Raw genomic sequence first — 21,419 nt, 5'->3', positions numbered from 1 at the left:
TCATGGTACACTGGGAGATATCTGATTGTTGTAAAAAGTTACAATTAGGCACAGGGGCCTCAGCTAGTCTGACCAATTTAGGTATTTATCACTAACTGGGGTGTCCATCTCCCATCTCCCTACATTACAGAGCTCTCAGTGTCAATTACTACCCTATAGTGAGTACCAGATTCCACTGCAGAGACAAATAATAGCCAGAAACAAAGATATGGAAGGCCCCTCACACTTTCAGTTGTAAATTTACTGTTGGCAAAAAATGTTTACAGACTTGATACTTTCACTACTTTTGATTTGAAACAGTTGGTGACATTAACCTTGTCTCTCAGGCCATAACATTTCAGGGCCTGAATACATTGCTGCAGTCATTGAAGCAACTTTTTTACCTATATAACATTGAAACCATTGTCTGTTCCTCAGGTCTGTTGAGCCTGCCCCACGGCTTTTGCTTTGTGAGAGAAAGTGATGGCAGAACTTGAGAGATGGCAGAAACTTTGGGTGGTGTCAGATTATCAAGCCAGTGGTCCACCCTCATGGTTGTGATACAGAAACAAAACGGCATTGTTTGACTCTGAGGTGATTTTGAGCATACAATCAACACACACACAGTGAAACAGTTGTTTATCCCACATCGCATTGTAAGGGATCACGATCTCTTACTTGAAGATAATCATAATTCAGCCACACATGTTAGAATAGATGATGAATCAATTGTTAGGTGCCATGAGAGCTGAGCAAGTGAGTTGTATTGTTGTCAGTCTGTAGTAGAGCCATTGTTGCGATGACGTGATGGGAGGTGGTGAACTGGAAGTATTGTTTTGTATGAGTGTTCACCCTCAGTAAACCATAATAATTACACTGATTAGTGGTAAAGTGTAGTGAATATAAAAATACATACGCATTCACACCTAGTGCTCCAGCCAATGGATAGCAGTGAGGAATATGCATGCCATTACTCTAATAATTTGTGACAATATTTTGGTGGATTAGACCTAAGTTAAGATTTGACATGAGTAAATGTGTAAGACAAAGTAGAGACTGTCTTCCATCATGTTTAATGAGAATCCATCAATTTACAAAGTGAAAACTCACACTGATGTTGACAGTCACAAAACCTGTTTTCCTTGGGTGTAATACCATTGAGCAGCCAAAACTTGTAGCAGGTTCCATAGCAGAAACACTGATGAGCTATATCCTTTAGGTAATGGTCACTAAAATCAGAAGTCAAACTGACCATTTGTTTGATCACTAACAATAAAATTTAAGTGGGGATGTTTCAGGGTCCCAAAGAGTTGCTGGCAAGGTCAGTATATTTCCTAAACTGACCTCAGAGATGCAAACTTACAGTTGCCATCTGACACTGAGCCTCAAAGCTTTTAAAATTAAATACTCCTTTCAGAATGTGCCAGCTTAACAGTCTGCATTTGATGTAGCTTCTGGTAATTGTAGGACATTCTCTGAATAAAGATTAAATATTTAAAAACGTTTGCAGTCTTCAAACTGTTATACACACACACAAACACACACACACACACACACACACACACACACACACACACACACACACACACACACACACAAAAGGGGAGCAACTACACAACTTTGTGAATATATATATATATATACAAAGAAGCTGTAACATACCAAATGAAAGCATTGGTATGTTGATAGGAGACAATAAAAAATACACAAACACATACACAAATTTCGGATTTGTGTGTTTTTTATTATTATCTCCTATCAACATACCAACACTTTCGTTTGGTAAGTTACAGCTTCTTTGTTTTTAGATATATTTTCCCACATGGAATGTTTCCCTCTATTATATATATAGTCCATTTGCACCCAACAACAGACACAAGTGACAAGTTTTTGGATAAATGAGCAGCAGTGGGTACTCACAAGTCAAGTCTCTGAGCATACGGCTACAGCAAGTTTGGAGATCATGTCATAGGGCTTACTGGTGAGTTTGAAATGAGTATACAGATGTTATATGTAGCATCAACACAGTAATCAACTATTATTATACAAAAAAAGGCTTGTAAGATATCAGAACTTACCACTAAGTATTCCACAAAATATTTCAACAAGAAGGCCCAAGCCATAACCCTTATATCCAGAATTTATTTCTTGGCCACCAAGGGGCATAAGACAGCCAGTGTTGAAGGCCACTTCAGGGTCAGTTGTTTCTGCACCATTGGGTCCCAGAGCCCAGCCGGATGGAATAGGTTCTCCTTTGCGCCGCTGCATTTCAATCTGAAATGCAGGAACTGTGCTTTATGCCACTATTCAGAGGGCGTTTGTCATCAGCAGCACCGTCTGACAAAATTACCCCAGAATAAACCATTTATAATGTGCTAACATGGTTTAAAAGATAACAATATGATTACATGATAACTTTCTGGGCTACAATAGCCTAGGAATAAGAAATAAAGGAAGAAACAAGAAACAAATGGTATGTACTTAAAAAACTAAAGTAAGATAAAAACATGCAACTGGGTGAGAAATTTGCTATTTGTAAGGACTGGTTATTATGAGGCATAGCATATGTCTTGAGGGATACATCTGTGGATGTTACATGTAGGGGCACCACATTTGAGGGGAAAAGAAAGAAAATGGACATGAATTGTGTAAAAGTTGAGTCTGAGGAATGGAGTGAAAGTAATGTATTATTATTGTAAGAGTAAAGTAATACTTTTTTTCTTGAGGCCTACTACAATGTTGTGTAAAACAAAGGTAAACTTAGTTGTAAAAGACTAGGGCATTTAAGTAAATAGTACAGTAAAACTTCATTAACACGAATCTGAAGGGACCGAAAAATCAGGACTTTGTGTTAAAAAATTTTGTGTTAACTGAAAACACAGATTTTAATAATTATACATGTACAGCAGTACACTAATGTGTAATACACCACACTATCAATCACATTATTGTAGACTTATAACACTATAAAGTGATTGTAAAATCCAAGTACTCACAAATTATGTACATTACTTTCTTGGGAAAAATTCGGTCATGTTTCGCTGACATTCATGGGAACGATAATATTTTGTAATTTCACAACCAATTATAATGATAGCGTCCGTAAACCCAGCAGTGACGTTGGATGTTGAAGCAAACCATTTTAAACAGTCCAAGGCTGTAAACATCTCCTGACGGGTAGGTGGAATGGTAGATGTATTCTCTTCCTCTTCACTTTCTTCTGATGGCCCTTCTTGCACCTAGTTCATAGCTTTTGGCACATCCAATTAAACAGGAGCACATACGGCAACATCGTTGTCTACACTAATGAATTCTTCGAAACTAATCCCAGGGTTTGCAACGTCCTGCAGAACTGTCCATTCAACGGGTGAAGTGGCATCTTCTAAGTCATGTTGCTATGTCTTCAAGCTCTGTTAAAGCACTTCCCTATATGATGTGGTGATACTGAGGTCCAGGCTGCTGCGACGGCTTTTAGTGCATCAAGCAGATTCCAATTTGGGGTTGCATTATTGTTTTCAGCAGCATTAATTGCAGCTCATACAAATCACTTACAATAAGCTCTCTTTATGAGAGAGATTATGTCTTGGTCCAAAGGCTGAAGGCAGCTTGAGGCGTTGGGTGGAAAAAACTGAACCTTTATGTTGGATAGGTTCAGATCATGAACGTTATGGGCAGCACATCGGTCTAATTTAAGAAGAACATGTCTATTTTGAGCAACCATTCAACTGTTGAAACAGAGAAGCCACTTGCGAAATGATGTGCCATCGATCTAAGCTTTCTTGTGGTGAGAGTAGATGCAAGGTAAATTGTCCATATTTATGTTTTTAAAACAACGTGGTTTCTCGGATTTACCAATAACCCAGGGACGAAACTTCTCACTGCCATCAGTATTACAGCACAGTACAATAGCCACACGTTGTTTGCTTCATGCTCCACCATCACACTTATCACCTTTTATCCCCAAGTTGTGATTTGGAAAAAGATGGTAGAATTAATCCAGTTTCATCCATGTTAAACACATCCCATGAGGCATACTTTTCCCTCACTGAGTTGAATTCATGCAACCATCTGTTCACACTTTCTTCAACAACTTTATTTGCTTCACCACAAACTTGTACAGATGAAATTAAATGTCTCTTTTGGAACAAATACAACCAACCAGCAGAACAACAGAAGTCTTTGATGCCCATATCTTTAGCAATATCATTTGCTTTTGACTGAATCACAGGGCCAGTTAAAGGTATGTTAGATGCATGCATATGATTGAACTATTCTAGCAGTAACGTCTCGATGTCTTCATACTTGGCAATATGAAGTTGTTTAGATTTGTTTGCAGAACCTGATGCCACAGCATTAATAATTTTTTCTCGATTCTTAATAATCGTAGATAAAGTAGATTTAGGTATTCCAAACTGCTCTGCAATTGCTGTTTTCTTGGTACCATGGTCCACTTCATCTAGAATCTTAAGCTCTAACTGTACATTTAGAGCTGTCTGTTTCCTCTTTGCCATTTTAGGGTGCTATGGTACCAGTTGTAACTGTAGTTTTTATTCAGTTTTCAAACTCAATACGGCTAGGACTAACAGAACACCTGTCTAATCTGGCACTGAGTACATTCCTAAATGCTACTGCACACATTATTGAATGTCTTACAATGTACAGCATACGATGAGTGTTGAAGTGATAATCGCAGCTACCGACCTACAATACATTATAAACAAGTCAACAATAAGTATAATTAGCTTTGTAGCTACATTTCCTACATTCATTTCAGAAAAGAAAAATTACGCTTTAGAATACTCTAAGCTCGGAAGTTTGTGTTACAGTGAAATTTAATTATGCTAGGAACTGAAACAGAGTTCGTAATTAGCCCTAACCAAAATTCGTGTTAAGCAATAAAACATACCATAAGAACTAATGTCTTTCTGGTGATACCAATATGTTTTTCACGTTAACCGCTAGTTCGTCTTGTGGGAGTTTGTGCTAATGAGGTTATACTGCATTCAAGATACGAAAATTCCCTGAAATTGTTTATCTGAGATAATACAGATCAAAAGGGCAAACTGAAAACAATAAAAAATATGTAATTTATGTGAACAATTAAAGATTTTCAAGTTCTTAGAATGTAACATCATTGAATCAACTTTAAATCAAAATAAAACCTGTCTCAAAATGATAGGGTAGCTATGACGGTACCTAATTGTTTCACAATTAGCATTTAAGAGTAGCAGTAATTGAAAATTGACATGTCAACTTTACAGTTACAATAGCAAGATTTCATAGGCAGAGTTTGTTATGCTGCTGAGGAGAGTTCAATGATTTTGAAGATTATTTCTTGTTACTGTAGTATATAAGCATGGTCTGTTTTGAAAACTGAAATTCATATTAGAAGGCAGGTGGCTGAAAAATCTTGCTTCTGTAAGTATATATATTCATGCACCAGCAATTCTAGCAACTAATTCTATAGTATCAATCCATCTTAGTTTGTGCTCTTTGACCACTTCTGTCACAACAAACTTCTAATCCCTGGGCAGCAGTGCCCACTGAGGAAGAGGTATTTAAGGAATAGCATAGGCAGTATGTGAGAGAGTTGTGTGAACAAGGAAGTGTGATAGCAGTATGAGGACCTTGGCTGTCCGCAGTTGTTGATATTGGCTGTGGGCCTATGGCCATGATGGAAGGGATGGTGTTTGTAGTCAGACATACAGCCTGCCCTGTGGTCTCTGTTCTGTAATGCGATACTTCCAGAGCTTTTTAAACAAGCCGATACTGGAATGACTTCACTGCAAAATAACTGACTGTAACAGTGAGCAATTTCTTGGATCAGCAGCACCATTCTGTTTTTGTGGGCTTGAAGTTTTGTAGACACTGTCATTGAGTAGTGACTGCTGCACGCCCATTCTGTCTCATTCTGCCTGTGTTTTGTATTAGTGATAAGTGCTGATATTATATGGTTTATTATTATTATTTGTCATGTTCTATGCAAATTACTGTAAGTTTCTGTGTTTCAGACCCAGCTGGTTTAGTAATTCTGTTGTATAATGTTTAATGGAACCTATTGAGTTATTGCTGGCAAATTAGCCTAATATATTGAGCTCAACAAACATGGCTTATATTAGCACATAACTGGCCCATGTCCAGAATGTACAGTAAAATTGTTGCACAATTATCTTGGCACTAATGTCATATACCATACTTAAGCCAATTTAGTAAATTTACTTTAGTGGGAAAAAATTCTACCCAAAAGACAACTAATTGAAAGATGGTGGATCCTCAAATAGTTGTTAGGATACAGATTTGGGGGAATCGTTGTTTTCATTCAGACCAAAACTCCTGCTTTCTGTCAATCAAAATATGTTAATTTCCATTAAAGGAATATTGTTTGAAGACCTGTTTTCTTATTATGCCTGTATTCTCCAGTCATAATATCACTGTGGTAGGTTCTTTCTATAGTTAATGCCATGGTGAAAGTCTTCATTACTGTGTATTTGTTATATCCAAAGCGACATCATCCAAAATACAAATGGTGTTACTTATTAAGAAATTTTTGGGGCTGTGTGGTGTTAGTAGATGTTGGTAGTATTATGACCACATGCACTTCTGAAGAGCATAATAATAAATTTGAAGCAATTCTGGCATCAGCCTCATGGATACACATATTAGAATCAAATGGTGTGATTTTAAAGTAAATATATTTAATTGTGAGTAAGTCTTAATTGACTTTATTGCAGGTGTAATTACTTTACATCACACACACACACACACACACACACACACACACACACACACACACACACACACAACACACACACACACACACACACACACTGGAGCAGGGGCAGAGGGTAGCAGTAAAGAAGAGAAGTAAAAAGACTGTGTACAACGGTGGAATGAGGGCTATGTAGTACTGGAATGGGACCAGGGAAGGGGCTGGCCAGTGACTAACAAAGGTTGAGACCAGGAGGGTTACAGGAACTTAAGATGTATTGCAGGGGAAGTTCCCACCTGCGCAATTCAGAAAAGTTGGTGTTGGTGGGAAGGATCCATATGGCACAGGCTGTGAAGCAGACATTGAAATGAAGAATGTCATGTTTGGCAGCGTGCTCAAATGACTTCATTTCAATGACTGCTTCACAGTCTGTTCAATATGGATCCGTCCCAGAAACACCAGCTTTTCTGAACTGCGCACGTGGGAACTTTCCCTGCAATACATCCTATGTTCCCATAACCCTCCTGGCCTTAACCTTCGTTAGTCGCTGTCCTCACCCGTCCAGCCCCTTCCCTGTTCCCAATCTAGAACTACACAGCCCTTATTCCACCATCGCACCCAGTCTTTTTACTTCTCTCCTCTACTGCTAACCCCTCCTCCCCCTCCCCATCTCTCCCCTGCCCATCGTCTATCCTGCAGCACTTCATTGTCTGCCACCTGTACCCTATTATCCCTCCCCCCTCCCCACCCCAGCCTCCTCCTTATTCACATCTCATCATCACTCCAATCATGCACTGGTGCTTCTGCTCACAGGGTGGTTTCAGTTGCCTGAGACTGCAGTAGTGTGTGTGAGCTGCATTTGTTCACATGCGCATGTGATTATTGAAAGAAGCACAAAATTTGTATTCAGGATGTATGGCAATTAGTAGCAAAAACAACTTATTTCTAGATTCACTAGAAATAGGTTTATTTCAAGGTTAACACCAAAAGTCCAAAGAAGGGGAGGAGAGGTGGGGGGACGGGGAATGGGGGCACCAAATGATATATCACTTCCCGTGGAAAAATGAAGGGATGCCAAATGATATTTGCATGTGCAGCAAATTGTTCTCTGACTGACACTGTCAGCAACAAAAACTATTAAGAAGTTAATATACTGAAAAGTACACAATGTTCTTATAGTTTGCTTCTGCTCAATAAACACATTATTTACTTTAGGTGTATTGCCCCAAAAGAGAACTCCTTAAGACAACAGAGAGTGAAAATACACAACATAAGACAACATCCAATAAACTTAACACTGAAACTGACTTTCTAAAATTCTACCGTTGCTTGTTGCTCACATACAGTTTCCATTTGCCATATGTCTCAGTTTTTATTCTTAGCACAAATTAAAACAAGCATTTTATAATCAACATCTTCACATCAGCCAATTCTTGGTAACATAGGATTGAAATGGGAGAGCTTTACCTTTCCCACAGCAACAGCTGTGGTGGCCATATCAATAACAGCACTGTCTTCTCTAGTCCCTGGAGCTGCCAGTGACAACGGATTTGTACCCAGGGCTGCCTGTAAATGTGTTACATGTTCAATAAATATTTGTAATGCAGTTATACAACACTCTCGCAAAATAGGTGACTTGACAGTGTAAATGTCAAGATCCCCAAATGAACAATCAACAAGAATGCAGCAACAATTTCAGAAGTTTGCTTGTGATTTACAAGAATAATAGGACTTCATTTATAACAATCACATGCATTCATTATCTCGATGATTCTGGTAACACTGCATTGCACTGAGCTATAGCATTGCAAATAGCCTTCTCGTTGTTTTTTTTTTTTTCCCTCTCCCCTTGCATCATCATCACTAGTTACTGTGAGAAATACATGATCTACAGAAAAATTAAGTAGGTAACATATAAATCTCAAGAAGTAAGAAAAACAAACAGACATGACTTACCTGCTTTGCACGAGTAGGTGTCAACAGTGGTGATGTGTTTGTGAAAGACATGCCCTGGAATAACAGAAATGGTTAGCAACTGACAGCACTTCATGAAATTACTGCTAGAAAACAAACTAAATAAAATACAACTCACCAACATTCCCTCTTTCAGTGCTTGGACAGCATAAAAACCAGCCATTCCATAATGATTGCAACCTTAAAAAAATCCAAAATGTCAATTTCCTTTTTTTGGAAATGATACCAATTCACAAAATATGTCTGTATGTTTGAAGTACACTGGCTTCAAAACTTAACGATATCCACAAAATTTCAATTTTTTATACATTAAAACATTACTATAGGCCTCAAAATTTCATTATTAAAGAGGGCAAAAATGAGTAAATATAGATCAGAAATTTAAAACTAGGTAGGTATGTAGGAAGGTAACTATATTCAGTGTCTGGTGAAAATTTAATAATGAATTTTAAGTGATTTAGTTGTAATGATAATCTTATATTTAAAACAAAAATAAAGAAAAAAGCTGAATGGTATCCAAGAGAGAAATGTAGAAAATTAGAATAAAATGTTTACAGTATTAAAAAATCCAGGATGGAAACAATATGCAAAATCACAGAAAGGGAATCATTCTTGTGTATATGACTAATGCTTGGCACAGACAAAAGTTAGAGCAAAGAGACTTTAACTGCTTTTGAGCTACCACTGTTTCTGTTGTTTAAGAACAAACACCCCCATACATGATCAAAGGTGAATACAAACGCACCCACTCAGGCAGATGGTTTTTGGTGCCTTGGGGATTTATTCAAAAAATGACAGTAATTTGAAAGCAGTAAAATCTACACGCTGTTACTCGTGTCAGTATCTACCATACATCATTCAGCTACAGGGTATTTACTGGTTATCAATTCATAATGTTTGTTTAGAATTAAATTTTTCTTTTGTCATTACATACTTCACCAGATACTACAAATCAATATACAAAATTATTTCACTCAGTTTAGCATACCTACTATTAATCTCGATAACCTTGTAGACTGTCCCACTGGTATGCGCTAGAGTGTTAGAAGAGCTACCACTGATCCTGAATGAAACAGCAGCACACCACTCAAAAACAGAAACAAACTTGGTATGAATATCGAAGGAACCCATTGCTGGCATGCCACTTCTGTGTGTGTTGCACAGTCTTCTAATGGTTGAACTGGGACTCTACTAAAGTGCAGATTTAATACAACAAAGCATGACAGAAAATATTGAGATTATATACAGAGATGATCCAAAACATTATGATCAACTGCTTAAATATGTGTTGGCCTACCTCTGGAACACAAGTTGCAATTCTACATGACATGGATTTGACAGCTGGTTGGTACATTTCTAGAGGTATGTGGCACAAGGTCTATGCACAGATCGTGCAGTTCCTATAAATTATGGGCAAGGGTTTACGGGCATGGAGCTGATCCAGATGTGTTCCACTGGGATCAGATCAGGAAAATCTACTTGCCAAGACATCAACATGAGTTTACTATCATGCTTCTCACAGCACTGGAGCATGACTCTACCCATGTGAGATGGAGTGTTATCCTGCTGGAAGATGCCACTGCCATTGCAGAACACTCAAGCATGATGGGGTGCAGGTGGTCTACAATAATATACACTCAGTCCATCTGTGTTCCAGTGCACTGGTCAGGCAGCCACTTGTCTGGGTGCTGGCAGATGCAGACACAATCAGCGACTTAGTGTAACAAGAATTGCAATTCATTCAGCAGGCAACACATTTCCAATGATCCAAGGTCCATTTTCAACAATTGCATGCACACTGTAATTGTATTGGATGATAATGTTGGGAAGACATGGAGGTCATCCCCTGTGGAGCCCCACGATCAGCAATGGTGTGCTCCATAACACTTGTGACTGCACCAATACAGAATTCTTTCAGGAGTTATGTCATTCGATATGTCACCTATCTTGCTTTACAGAATGGGCAAGCCTCTGATCTCCATGTTCTGTGATGAAGTGTGGACATCCAACACCATCGTCCACTCCTCGCTTCCTGTCTTCTAACAGTTTTCCATGCATTCTCATGACAGTAGCATATGTACAGCCAATTAGCTTTGCTTTTTCCAAGGTGCTCATTCCTTGGCACTGGAACTTAACAACCTGCCCTTTGTCAAAGTCGCTTATGCCTGTGGATTTCCCAGTCTGCGGCCCTTATTGATGCTAGAATAGTTCCACATTCACGTCTGCTCTGCTTATATGCTAGCATTACTGTATTGTGTACCCTCAACACCACCAGGCAATATTTGATCTCGAGTGGCCGCTATTCATAATGTTTTGACTCATTACTGTACACTGGGAATAACATTTTGCCCCAGGACTTTTATTAAGAATTTTTATTTATTTACAATTTCAGCTATTGTGCCATTATCAAGCAACAGCTGTGACAACAGTGTCAAAGTAACATTACTGGAATGTAAATTTTTTTGGGTGTTTCCTAGCTACATTTTCTAATTTGTTGGAGAAGTGAATAATTATCAATAGTTCGAAACTAAACAAGCTTTGTATAGCTTCTGTGAAATTTGATTTTCATGCTTGTTTTCAGAGTCATCAAATCGGTTATACACGGGGTAAATAAATTCCCTTTACAGACATTGAGGACTTTTAATGGGGACAGTTAAGTTTAGCACAGGAAATCATGTCCGAATACATACAATTTTCACACTTTATCGAAAATACCATCACACACGTTCAACTCTCTCACATTTTCCATGGCACTGATAAGGGTACTTACATGATTCGACAATCACCTGAGGTCTCATACCGACTACAAGTTTGTCTACATGCCATTCAGTTGAGTTTGTGATCTGCTCAGAGATGTTTGTATCTGAAATGATAATTAAATGGACACCCTCGCTGCAAACAGGCAGTGATGTACTGCATTGGGGACATGTTGAAGATGTTTGCCCTGACCGGGACTCGAACCTGGGACCTCCTGCTTACATGGCAGATGCTCTATCCATCTGAGCCACTGAGGGCACAGAGGATAATGTGCCTGCAGGGACTTATCCCTTGCACGCTCCCCGTGAGACCTACATTCCCAACATGTCCACACCACTACATTCGTAGTGCGCCTAATAGATGTTTGACCATCATACTCATTACTCATGGGAGATTAATCTACCAAGCCCCGTACAAGTTTGGGCATAGCGTGTTCATTCGCACAAGAAGGTCGATGGCTGGAAAGCCATATTTTAACTATATATATGACGGTAGTATCTGTTCCTAAAAGAACTGTTACCTTAGATTACCATGCAGATTTGCTAGAAATGAAATGATAATTAAATGGACACCCTAGTTGCAAACAGGCGTTGATGTACTTCATTGGGGACATGTTGAAAATGTGTGCCCTGACCGGGACTCAAACCCGGGATCTCCTGCTTACATGGCAGATGCTCTATCCATCTGTAGTGGTGTGGACATGTTGGGAATGTAGGTCTCATGGGAAGCGTGCAAGGGATAAGTCCCTGCAGGCGCACTATCCTCTGTGCCCTCAGTGGCACATCTAAGGTAACTGTTCTTTCGGGAACAGATACTACCGTCACACACACACACACACACACACACACACACACACACACACACACACACACACACACACAGATAAAACAAAGATTCCAAGACTTACCAAGCGGGAAAGCGCCGGTAGACAGGCACCCACATCCTTTCATCTTTCCCTCTCCTTCCCTCTTTCCCGAAGAAGCAACCATTGGTTGCGAAAGCTAGAAATTTTGGGTGTGTGTTTGTGTGTTATTTTATTGTGCCTGTCTACCGGCGCTTTCCCGCTTGGTAAGTCTTGGAATCTTTGTTTTTAATATATTTTCCCATGTGGAAGTTTCTTTCTATTTTAAAACAAAGATTCCAAGACTTACCAAGCGGGAAAGTGCCGGTAGATAGGAACAATAAATAAAACACACAAACACACACACAGAATTTCTAGCTTTCGCAACCGACGGTTGCTTCTTCGGGAAAAAGGGATCGAGTAGGAAAGACGAAAGGATGTGGGTTTTAAGGGAGAGGGTAAGGAGTCATTCCAATCCCGGGAGCGGAAGACTTCCCTTAGGGGGAAAAAAGAATAGGTGTACACTCGCACACACACACATATCCATCCGCACATACACAGACACAAGCAGACATTTGTAAACTTTTTTCGAAATTTTCCTGAATTTCCCCACCCTTTAACGTGTTTTGGAGACAACACAACTACCTAAGCTTTGCAACCATTGTTGTTCACCAACCTAAGTTCAGCACAGGATCAACATAGCTCATCTCAAACCAACACTTTTTCGACTTTTTTCACACCTTTATCTCTCCCTATATACATTTCTATTTATTTTCACTTTAACCTGATATTACCCTTTCCACCTTCTAATACCATGTCAACCTCACAACATCCCTACAACGACCCCATCAAATTTTATTTACATTCCCTTCGCAAACATGCCTTCACCCTAGCCAGATTACGCTCCCATATTTTATTTACTCAGGCTTGTCTGACATTTGGCATTACCCCCGAAGGCCTCACACTTAAAAGTTCCCATCTCTGGCTTCAATCCTTCTTTCCATCAGTCCTTATACAAGTTCTAGTGCAATCCGAGATCATCCGAACCAACAATTCAGACTGCAGAGGATAGGCAATAGTGGTCCCATTGCTTGGCCTGCACGGTTTCCTTACCTGAAACCGTTCGACTACCACCTGTGGGGTCACATGAAATCATTCATAATGACGAGAACCCTGTGGCGTCCAAGGAAGTCCTACTGGCATATGTTATGGCTGTGGTGATTACAGGAGGATCAGTGATTGGTTCTCAGAAGTACTGTGCCTGTCTGTGTTGATGTCAGTGGTTGTCACATCATGCCCTACTTGTAAGTGGAGCAACACGATAAGCACCTGCATTGAAATAGCAAAGTGTGTTTTGGTATTTGGTATGTAGTGGGGAAAAGGTATGTTTGATTATGAGTTCCTAAGCTAAACTTAACCGTCTTGGTTCCTATTAAAAGTCCTACAAGTCTGAAAAGAGGATTTAGCTACGCCTTGTACAAAAATGGGTATTTTAGAATATTGCCCCTTCTTGGACAAATTTCTGCAGACGGCTGTGGAGCCTAGCTTCAGTTGTTAACACAGAGGTGACTCGAAACATGACCAAGCCCTTCCCAGACGCCAACGCCACGGCAGTTGACTAGACACTGACAAGGGGAGGCCGCCAATTGTGAAATTCAGATTCGATCCATGCTGCGCATAATAAAAGCTCATACCCAGAGGTGTAATGTGGCAAAGCATCAAGATGCACTTCTCAGCCGTTGTTGAGGAAATCGACAGTTAAAAGAAACCGTAGCGGTGAAATTCTACGATTAATAATTTTCTACAGCGTCGTGGCGCAGCGGTAAGCGCTCGGGTTCGTAATCCGAAGGTCGCCGGATCGAATCTCGCGCCATGCAACTTTTTTATATTATTAGTTTTTTGTAATTCAAATGTACACACACACACACACACACACAAACTATTAATGAATTGCTTATGCATGTTGGTGAAGGCGGATCGCTCTCCAGTTGTACCGCCTCCATTTTTCCGTTTGTTTAACAGGGTGTACCAAAGCTCTCACGTTCGCACTGATTTTCGACAATGTTATAAGTTGCGCTAGGGACCGCATCTACCTTCTTTCGAAGTTAGGCAACTACGCTGTTAAGCGGCGGCTCATTTCGGCCCATTCAACATCTGTCCTTCAAGTGTAACGAGCGAGTAACGGAGTTTATATTTCATACCTGCCACAGCAAATTTGTGTTCGTGGGGTCTCTATTCTAATTCGAACGTTTGACTTACGCTATACGTATTCGTTTCGGAATATCGTTTCTACGTCTTCCGTTAACCATACGTGGTAAACATTACGAAGACAATTAATAACATTTGTGAAGTACAGCTTTGTTTGCGGAAAATAAAGATGTTCGAAGTAGCCAGTTTTTCCACGACAAACGACTTTCAACAACTTATTATATGCATAATTGTTGCAACTATATATATATATATATATATATATATATATATATATATATATATATATATATGTGTGTGTGTGTGTGTGTGTGTGTGTGTGTGTGTGTGTGTGTGTGTGTGTTTGTGTGTATATACATATTTGACTTACAAAAAACAAATACTAAAAAAAAGGTTGCATGGGGCGAGATTCGATCCGGCGACCTTCGGATTACGAACCCGAGCGCTTACCGCTGCGCTACGACGATGTAGAAAATTAATAATCATAGAGAGTATTTCACGGCAACGGTTGCTTTTAACTGTCGATTTTCTCGACAACGGCTGAGAAGTGCATCTTGGTGCTTTGCCACATTACACCTCTGGCCATGAGCTAAATGCGCAGTATGAATCGAATCTGAATTTCACAATTGGTGGCCTCCCCTTGTGAGCCTAACAGCGGCTTGCACGATGAGAATTCATACCAGTGCTGCGAAGGCTGATGGGGAACATGGAATGGGAACATAGGCGACCACTGAGACTCACCTTTGGCGACGACCCACCCCACGCCGGTCTGCTTGGCCTTCTGGATGGCGAGCTGCATACAAAAATTGCCCACCACCGGACCCAGTCCGTTTCTGCCGTCCACCCACGCCGTCGACGGCGATTCCTTCAGAACAGCCGCCTCTGCGTTGGGGCAACACAACCCACTCTTCACGTCGCTCACATACATCTCTGTGGACAAATGCGTCGTCAGGTTACAGAGGCAAGCTGCGCGACATAAGGCTGCATTGTCACGAAGTAAGCTTTGTAAGGAGACGGCACGAGCGTGGGGTCGGGGATTTGTCTGAAATTTTGTGTGGTGAAAGAGGACCCCTAACACTTCACATGGTTCAAGTATTAGGACGCACTGCTCGGAAAATCCCGAGAAAAATCGATCCAAAGTTTCTTAGATGCCGTATGAGAATAAAATGTTAGTCCGTTGACGAGCCGCCGTTTGGCCTATTGTAGCCATTTTTGTTACTGTTTATGTTGAATTAGAAAAAAAAACACCATGATTAGTGCTCGGACGCTTACGCCAGAGGTCTCGGCTTCAATTCCTCCTCTGGCACTTTTTTTTTTATTCTGTTGCTTGCAAAATTGCAGCGCGTTGTTACAGGAGAATCGTGAAATTAATTCCCGGGAAGATTGTATAAAAATGCATTCTATAATTCACTATCAATTATCGTCACCAATATACCGAGATATGATCCAATATTCCTTTGCCTCAAAATTATCAGAAACTCAAAACATTTTCGTAGATGTTAATGGGGCATGTTTTTGTACAGATTTCTTGCAAACGCCCTGTGATTGTAAAAAAATCCGCTTTTATACGTTGCGCAGGATGTTGCAAAAATTATTGCTTGGTTTGTTTTTACGATAATTACCACAGAGGTTCTTGTTTATAATTATTATATGTATAAAAATTGAATGTTTCCCAATCGACTTTGTTAAACTGATTAAAAACCCAATGTTTCTCCTCATACTTTACAATGAAAAATGCAAAACACACCGCCATGATTTGTGTTGTAGGACAAAAAGAAAATAATTTTTATTCAATAATGTAACAAATTTGTTAAAAATAATGTAGGTTTGGGAAACTTTCTGAATAATTAGTGGAATAACAAAAGAAAATGAAACAGAAGAAAAAAAAAGTGCCGGAGGAGGAATCGAACCCGAGACCTCTGGCGTAAGAGTTCGAACCCTGAACATCTAGGACAGACGGCGGCTCGGCAACGCACTAACATTTTATACTCACACGGCACCTAAGAAACTTTGGATCGATTTTTACCGGGATTTTCCGGGTAGTGCGTCCTAATACACTCCTGGAAATTGAAATAAGAACACCGTGAATTCATTGTCCCAGGAAGGGGAAACTTTATTGACACATTCCTGGGGTCAGATACATCACGTGATCACACTGACAGAACCACAGACACATAGACACAGGCAACAGAGCATGCACAATGTCGGCACTAGTACAGTGTATATCCACCTTTCGCAGCAATGCAGGCTGCTATTCTCCCATGGAGACGATCGTAGAGATGCTGGATGTAGTCCTGTGGAACGGCTTGCCATGCCATTTCCACCTGGCGCCTCAGTTGGACCAGCGTTCGTGCTGGACGTGCAGGCCGCGTGAGACGACGATTCATCCAGTCCCAAACATGCTCAATGGGGGACAGATCCGGAGATATTGCTGGCCAGGGTAGTTGACTTACACCTTCTAGAGCACTTTGGGTGGCACGGGATACATGCGGACGTGCATTGTCCTTTTGGAACAGCAAGTTCCCTTGCCGGTCTAGGAATGGTAGAACGATGGGTTCGATGACGGTTTGGATGTACCGTGCACTATTCAGTGTCATCTCGACGATCACCAGAGGTGTACGGCCAGTGTAGGAGATCGCTCCCCACACCATGATGCCGGGTGTTGGCCCTGTGTGCCTCGGTCGTATGCAGTCCTGATTGTGGCGCTCACCTGCACGGCGCCAAACACGCATACGACCATCATTGGCAACAAGGCAGAAGCGACTCTCATCGCTGAAGACGACACGTCTCCATTCGTCCCTCCATTCACGCCTGTCGCGACACCACTGGAGACGGGCTGCACGATGTTGGGGCGTGAGCGGAAGACGGCCTAACGGTGTGCGGGACCATAGCCCAGCTTCATGGAGACGGTTGCGAATGGTCCTCGCCAATACCCCAGGAGCAACAGTGTCCCTAATTTGCTGGGAAGTGGCGGTGCGGTCCCCTACGGCACTGCGTAGGATCCTACGGTCTTGGCGTGCATCCGTGCGTCGCTGCGGTCCGGTCCCAGGTCGACGGGCACGTGCACCTTCCGCCGACCACTGGCGACAACATCGATGTACTGTGGAGACCTCACGCCCCACGTGTTGAGCAATTCGGCGGTACGTCCACCCGGCCTCCCGCATGCCCACTATACGCCCTCGCTCAAAGTCCGTCAACTGCACATACGGTTCACGTCCACGCTGTCGCGGCATGCTACCAGTGTTAAAGACTGCGATGGAGCTCCGTATGCCACGGCAAACTGGCTGACACTGACGGCGGCGGTGCACAAATGCTGCGCAGCTAGCGCCATTCGACGGCCAACACCGCGGTTCCTGGTGTGTCCGCTGTGCCGTGCGTGTGATCATTGCTTGTACAGCCCTTTCGCAGTGTCCGGAGCAAGTATGGTGGGTCTGACACACCGGTGTCAATGTGTTCTTTTTTCCATTTCCAGGAGTGTATTTTAAACAGGTGAGGTGTTAGGGGTCCTCTTTCACCACACAAAATTTCTGTCAAATCCCCGACCCCACGGTCGTGCTGTCTCCTTGTTATTGCCTATTTACATTTTCCTTTCAGCGCAAGAAAATCTGTGGAGTTGTTACCCTCATCCTGCTTTAACATGTTGCACTGAACCGAAGGCAGTCGAACGAAAACGAGACAGATGGGAAATAAGTAATAATCAGTCTATTATTTCAAAAGCATTCGCCGTAGCAATGCACTGTGGAACAATATGGCCAATACCCTCATGGAAAATGTTTACTGCTGGCTACACAGCTTTAATTGTACCCAGGCGCCCCACCTCTTCATCTGAAGCAAACGAACGGCCACGGATGTCTTTTTTAGGGCCCCAGAAATTTGGAAATCGCATTGGGTTGTTCGGGACATAATGGAGGAAGTATAATGCCTTCCCAGTGAAACCTATGCAGATAGTCAAAATAACCTTGGTAGGATAATGCTCGCTCACGCGTTACCATGGTTGTTTTAAGTACGTTGCAAAAGTTGCCATTACGTCTTGGTCTGTCCCCACGAGAAAGACATTTACTTCAGACGAAATGGTGCAGACCAGGGTAGAATCATATTTCTGTAGGCAACCGCAAACATTTTTCCATGAAGGCATTGACCATCTTCTCTCACAGTAGAATAAATGGTGGTGGGAAGTTTCTGTGGGACCAAACTGCTGAGGTCATCGCTCCCTAGCATACACACTATTTAATCTATCTTAAACTAACTTACGCTAAGGACAACACACACACACACACACACACACACACACGCCCGAGGGAGGACTCGAACCTCCGATGGGGGGGATGATGATGATTGGTTTGTGGGGCTCTCAAATATGCGGTTATCAGCGCCCGGGAAAGCGCTCTACCAACTGAGCTACCCAAGCACGACTCACGCCCCGTCCTCACAGTAGAGTGGAAATTTCATTCTAGAAACATCCTCCAGGCTGTGGCTAAGCCATGTCTCCGCAATATCCTTTCTTCCAGGAATGATGGTTTTGCAAGGTTCACAGGAGAGATTCTGTGAAGTTTGGAAGGTAGGAGACGAGGTAAAGGCGGAATTAAAGCTGTGAGGACGGGGCGTCAGTCGTGCTTGGGTAGCTCAGTTGGTAGAGCACTTGCTCGCGAAAGGCAAAGGTCCCGAGTTCGAGTCTCGGTCCGTCACACATTTTTAATCTGCCAGGAAGTTTCATATCAGCGCACACTCCGCTGTAGAGTGAAAATTTCATTGTATAAAGATCCATACTGTGAAATACATAGAGCTGGACGAAAAATTAATTTCCAATTTATTTTTACTTCAAGCAATTTGAATAACAACCTAGAACTTTTGCCTGTCACGTATGAGCCCTGCGTCCGATTCCTGGTAGATGCACATTTTTAAGCATAGGTTTAAGTTCCACGGGCAAATCTGTGAGGCGTAAAATTCATCAAGATATGAAAAGTTGACCAGGCTCGAGAGTGGTAGTCGTCGGATCACTGGTTCGATTCTCGTTGCTCTCATTATTTTTTCATTTTCCCCGTTCAGTTCGAATACCTATGTCTTTTACATATCAAAGTCATCAAACATACGCTAATTAACACATATCTGATTGTATTTTTATGAAACATTTAATTTTTTATTTCTAATTACGTATTGCACTCAAATTCCAGTTTTCTTTGCCAATATAAATTCTGAATTACTGATCTTCTATAAAATATTGTTTATGAAGATCGATTAAATTAAAAAAAATACAAATTAATTTTTTTATCTTCCTGTATTTTATACTTCTGGCAAATGCTTGAATAACTTGAACCTGCCGCTGCCGGGAATTGAATCCACGCTGCCCACACTGCAAGCGAGTATTCAACAACAGACATACGCAGCTTATAATAAAAAAACATTGTTAAAAGACGCTGGAAAACTTAAACGTCGATTTTCTACAGAATTTTTGAGAGCTGCATCGATCTGTGGGGGGAAGATTTAATACCTGAAACGAAATCGCATTTGCGTATATGGGCAACTATCAGCTGTATAATGGAATGACGGCAGAGAAAAATTGTGTCGGATCTGAACTCGAAGCCGAATTCCCAGCATATCCCAAGCGGTCACCTTACCATTAGGCTATCCAAGCACGCCCCACGGACAGACCCAATTTCCGTAGGTCGTTAACCGTGATTATACAACCTCTATTCGTACGTTTCATTATGTATATTCCCATACAGGTGAGACATTTTATCTGAACGTCGCTTGCCCGGTGTCGGCGAATAAAAACGATATTGCAGTGCCTGTATTGTTCAGAAGAACAATGCAATGTTCGTTTTCTGAACAACACAAGCCCTGAAATATCATATTCATATTTGAGTTCTGAACTTCACGTTAACACGAATATTTAAAAAAAATCCAAAAAACCGATTGGCGTATGGTCTTCTTGTAAGTGTAAATGCGATGTTCATCAAATTCAAGTGCCAGACGCTACAAGAGGGGCCTTGTGCATCACACAGAAGTTTTGCATTAAAATTCCGAAAACGTACGTTCCGTGAAGAGACACACAACGTATTACTTAGTCTCACATACATGTGGCGAAATGACCACCGTAAGAAAATCAGTCAAATTAGAGCCTATGTCGACTGTCATTTTTTCCAAGCACCACTCACGAATAGAGCAGGAATGAGGGGGGAAAACAGTGGTAGCACAAATACCCTCCACCACACACCGTAAGCTAGCTTGCAGAGTACAGATGTTAAGTGAACGTCTCGACTGATTCTTTGCGAATGCACAGCCGAGACCTTGCTGCTCGTTATCTCTCTGTTACGACCTCGCAGCTGACGCGTCGTTTGACCCTGACAGGATATATATACGGACCTTGCATAATGCTTGTTATGGTGCTGGAAAATTAAGCTTGGTACTATTCGTACACATCGTTGCTAATGGCTCCAGCTTGAGAAGTCTGGTGGAGTCTGGCAGTCATTCGGAGCTGTAGGGCGTGAAAATTTATAAAAGTATAGTTGAGAGTTGCAAATACAGTATTTGGGATGTAGGGTGCTGTTGTTGTGGTCCTCAGTCCGTTACCCACTCCCCCCCCCCCCCCCCCCCCCCCGTGAAGGTAACAACCCAATGTTTCTAAGTCACCATCTTCTGCACGATTGTTGAACCGACAAATGGCAGGCCAGTGCAGAGATTCAAGAATTACCTACATGTAGCCGTAACGTGAGATGGCAACTTTGCCCGTTAGTTTTAAAGAAGTCAGTTGCTTAAAAAAAGATTTTCAGTTCATAACACGATTTTTGGCATAAAATGAGAAAGCTCATTTTTCAAGAAAAATCCAATACTCAAGAACATTTCAGTTTTGGAAAAGAAGTAAAATATTGGTTATACCATTGGACAGAAAGTTCCGGGTTTTCATCCGCGTCAAATGATTAAATTAAACGAACATTCGGTCAAGCGCTCCTT

General features: G+C 41.4%; 1 protein-coding gene across 1 annotated transcript in view; it reads right to left on the bottom strand.

Moving 5' to 3' along the window:
- The window catches only part of LOC126272450 (uncharacterized oxidoreductase YjmC-like), a 228,043-nt gene that overhangs the window by 39,755 nt on the left and 166,869 nt on the right, over positions 1 to 21,419 (bottom strand). The window contains exons 3-7 of the mRNA XM_049975327.1: positions 15,210 to 15,398; positions 8,781 to 8,842; positions 8,645 to 8,698; positions 8,156 to 8,254; positions 2,058 to 2,253 (exon numbers count right to left, since the gene is read on the bottom strand). Of these exons, the coding sequence (XP_049831284.1) occupies positions 2,058 to 2,253; positions 8,156 to 8,254; positions 8,645 to 8,698; positions 8,781 to 8,842; positions 15,210 to 15,398 (600 nt within the window). The remainder of the gene's footprint in view (positions 1 to 2,057; positions 2,254 to 8,155; positions 8,255 to 8,644; positions 8,699 to 8,780; positions 8,843 to 15,209; positions 15,399 to 21,419) is intronic.

The sequence above is a fragment of the Schistocerca gregaria genome, chromosome 5 (genome assembly GCF_023897955.1).
Source record: "Schistocerca gregaria isolate iqSchGreg1 chromosome 5, iqSchGreg1.2, whole genome shotgun sequence".
Taxonomy (NCBI): Eukaryota; Metazoa; Arthropoda; class Insecta; order Orthoptera; family Acrididae; genus Schistocerca; species Schistocerca gregaria.
Note: the sequence above shows the minus strand (reverse complement) of the source record. Positions and strands in the feature narration are given on the sequence as shown.